The following is a 2,130-nucleotide window of genomic DNA, read 5'->3' as shown; positions in this document are numbered from 1 at the left end:
GATTACAGTCTGGTACAAGTCCTACTGTAACTGTACATGTTCAAAAAGACTCACAACACTATGCTAAAATCTACAAATCCTACCATACAACTGGTGTAAATGGTAGCTAAACTAAGCAGCGCAGTACAAAACATGAACACAACTGGGTTAATAGAGTTTATAAAAAGTCTGTTGGGGTTGGGGTTGGGGTGGCGGATGGCATGTCGAGATCTGATCTTTCCAATGCCACTCTCCAGCAATTTTCACGTATGACACTTTCTGGATTGTACGTCTGTAACGATGCCTACCATACTACAACTACTTAAGGTTCATAGAAGCCAGTTTTACTTTTGAAATGAACAAAAAGATTTTTTTTTAAATGTTAGCTTTATTTCATTATTTTTGGCCCTCAACATTGAGAAAATATGTTTCTGACAATTGCAAATTTAAGAATTTTCACAGTGGCAAAATTATGCTCATTCATTCATTTTCAGCTCATGCCTGAGCTGCTTGTCTCATGATTTAACTGTATTTTTAGATGTCCCCTGCAGTAACTGCACTGAAAAAATTCTGGCGAGAACCCTGCAGTGAGGAATCTTGCACAGTTTCATTCTTTGTGCCACTACACACAATAGGCAGTAATTACTGAAAATTATAAGCCTTTTGTACGGCATATCTCTAACTGGAACATGCTTGGCTACCTGTTGGTACAGATCTAGACGGCCTTAATGACAATTATAACCGAATACTAACACTTTACTTATGATTGCATTTTTACATGTCTGGAAAGGAAAGACTTATAATCTGTCCTGAACCCACACTGCCCACACATGTAAATGTAGGGCTTCTCACCAGAGTTTTTAGATATTTGGTTAAGCAAGTCTGGCTTCCAGTTCTTGCAATAGTCGCACTGGTACGGTTTCTCTCCTGTATGCAAGTCTTCAGGAGGTGTCTTCATGTGACTTGATAAACCAGACTCACAACACATGTAGGGCTTCTCATCTGTGTGTTTAGCCATGTGTCGTTCCAGGTCTTGTTTCCTAGCTGTGCAGTAATCACACCGGTCACACTTGTACTCTTCTGTATGTATCTTCATATGACTTGATAGGTTAGACTTGTACGCTGTCCTGTACCCACACTCCCCACACATGTAGGGTTTCACACCGGCGTGTTTAGTCGTCATGTGGACATTCAGGTCTTGTTTCCTAGCTGTGCAGTAGTCACACAGGGCACACTTGCATGCCTTCTCTCTTATATGTGTCTTCATATGACGAGATAGGCTAACTCTGTAAGCTGTCCTGAACCCACACTCTTCACACGTGTAGGGTTTCATACCTGTGTGTTTTATAGCCATGTGTTTGTTTAAGTTCGCTTTCCAAGCCGTGCAGTAATCACACTGGTCACACTTGTACGGCTTCACTCCTGTGTGTTTCTTCATATGACTTGACAGGTGAGCCCTGATAGCTGTCATGAACCCACAATACTCACACGTGTAGGGCTTTTTCCCAGTGTGTTCGGCTATGTGAAGGTCCAGCTGTTCTTTCCTAGCTGTGCAGAAGTCACACTGGTCACACTTGTACAGTTTCTCACCAGTGTGTTTAGCCAAGTGTCTGTCCAGGTGTCCTTTCCAAGCTGTGCAGAAGCCACATCGGTCACACATGTAAGGTTTCTCCCCTGTGTGTACAGTCATGTGTTGTTCCAGTTGTCCTTTCCTAGCTGTCCAATACTCACACTGGTCGCACTTGTGGCGCCTTTTTCTTGTACGTTTCTTCTTGTGCTGGGAGAAGTTTGACACATCAGATGGTTTCTCACCGGAGTTTTCTGACAGAGGATCAACATCGGCCTCATCTTCACACCTCCCCCTTTCAGCTGTTTGCTTTTCTGTGACGTCATCCGTCAATAGCAAGCTCCTTTGTTGCATGAAAACTTTGGTTGGAGACCCTTGGCTTAGTGCCATATTATCTGACCTGATGTGGAAAAGACATGTGTAAGAATAATGCATTTGATGTGCACAGTACTAGTAGGTGGGAACTTCTTAAGAGAAAAAGTCCACATGACATGAAAACCATGTCCGTACTGGTACGGTATACCGTTCCCTACACATAATAAGCCTTTTCACAGAATTTACCAGGCACGCGAGGGTGAGAGGAA

The 2,130-nt window shown here is 42.9% G+C and overlaps 1 protein-coding gene across 1 annotated transcript; it reads right to left on the bottom strand.

Moving 5' to 3' along the window:
- Window positions 1-10: 10 nt before the first annotated feature.
- LOC118411411 (zinc finger protein 525-like) lies at window positions 11-1,927 on the bottom strand. Its single transcript, XM_035813682.1, has one exon. It carries the CDS (start codon window positions 1,898-1,900, stop codon window positions 740-742), a length of 1,161 nt encoding a protein of 386 aa, XP_035669575.1. The 5' UTR covers window positions 1,901-1,927; the 3' UTR covers window positions 11-739.
- Window positions 1,928-2,130: the final 203 nt, after the last annotated feature.

This window comes from Branchiostoma floridae, chromosome 3 (genome assembly GCF_000003815.2).
Source record: "Branchiostoma floridae strain S238N-H82 chromosome 3, Bfl_VNyyK, whole genome shotgun sequence".
In the NCBI taxonomy this organism is placed as follows: Eukaryota; Metazoa; Chordata; class Leptocardii; order Amphioxiformes; family Branchiostomatidae; genus Branchiostoma; species Branchiostoma floridae.
Note: the sequence above shows the minus strand (reverse complement) of the source record. Positions and strands in the feature narration are given on the sequence as shown.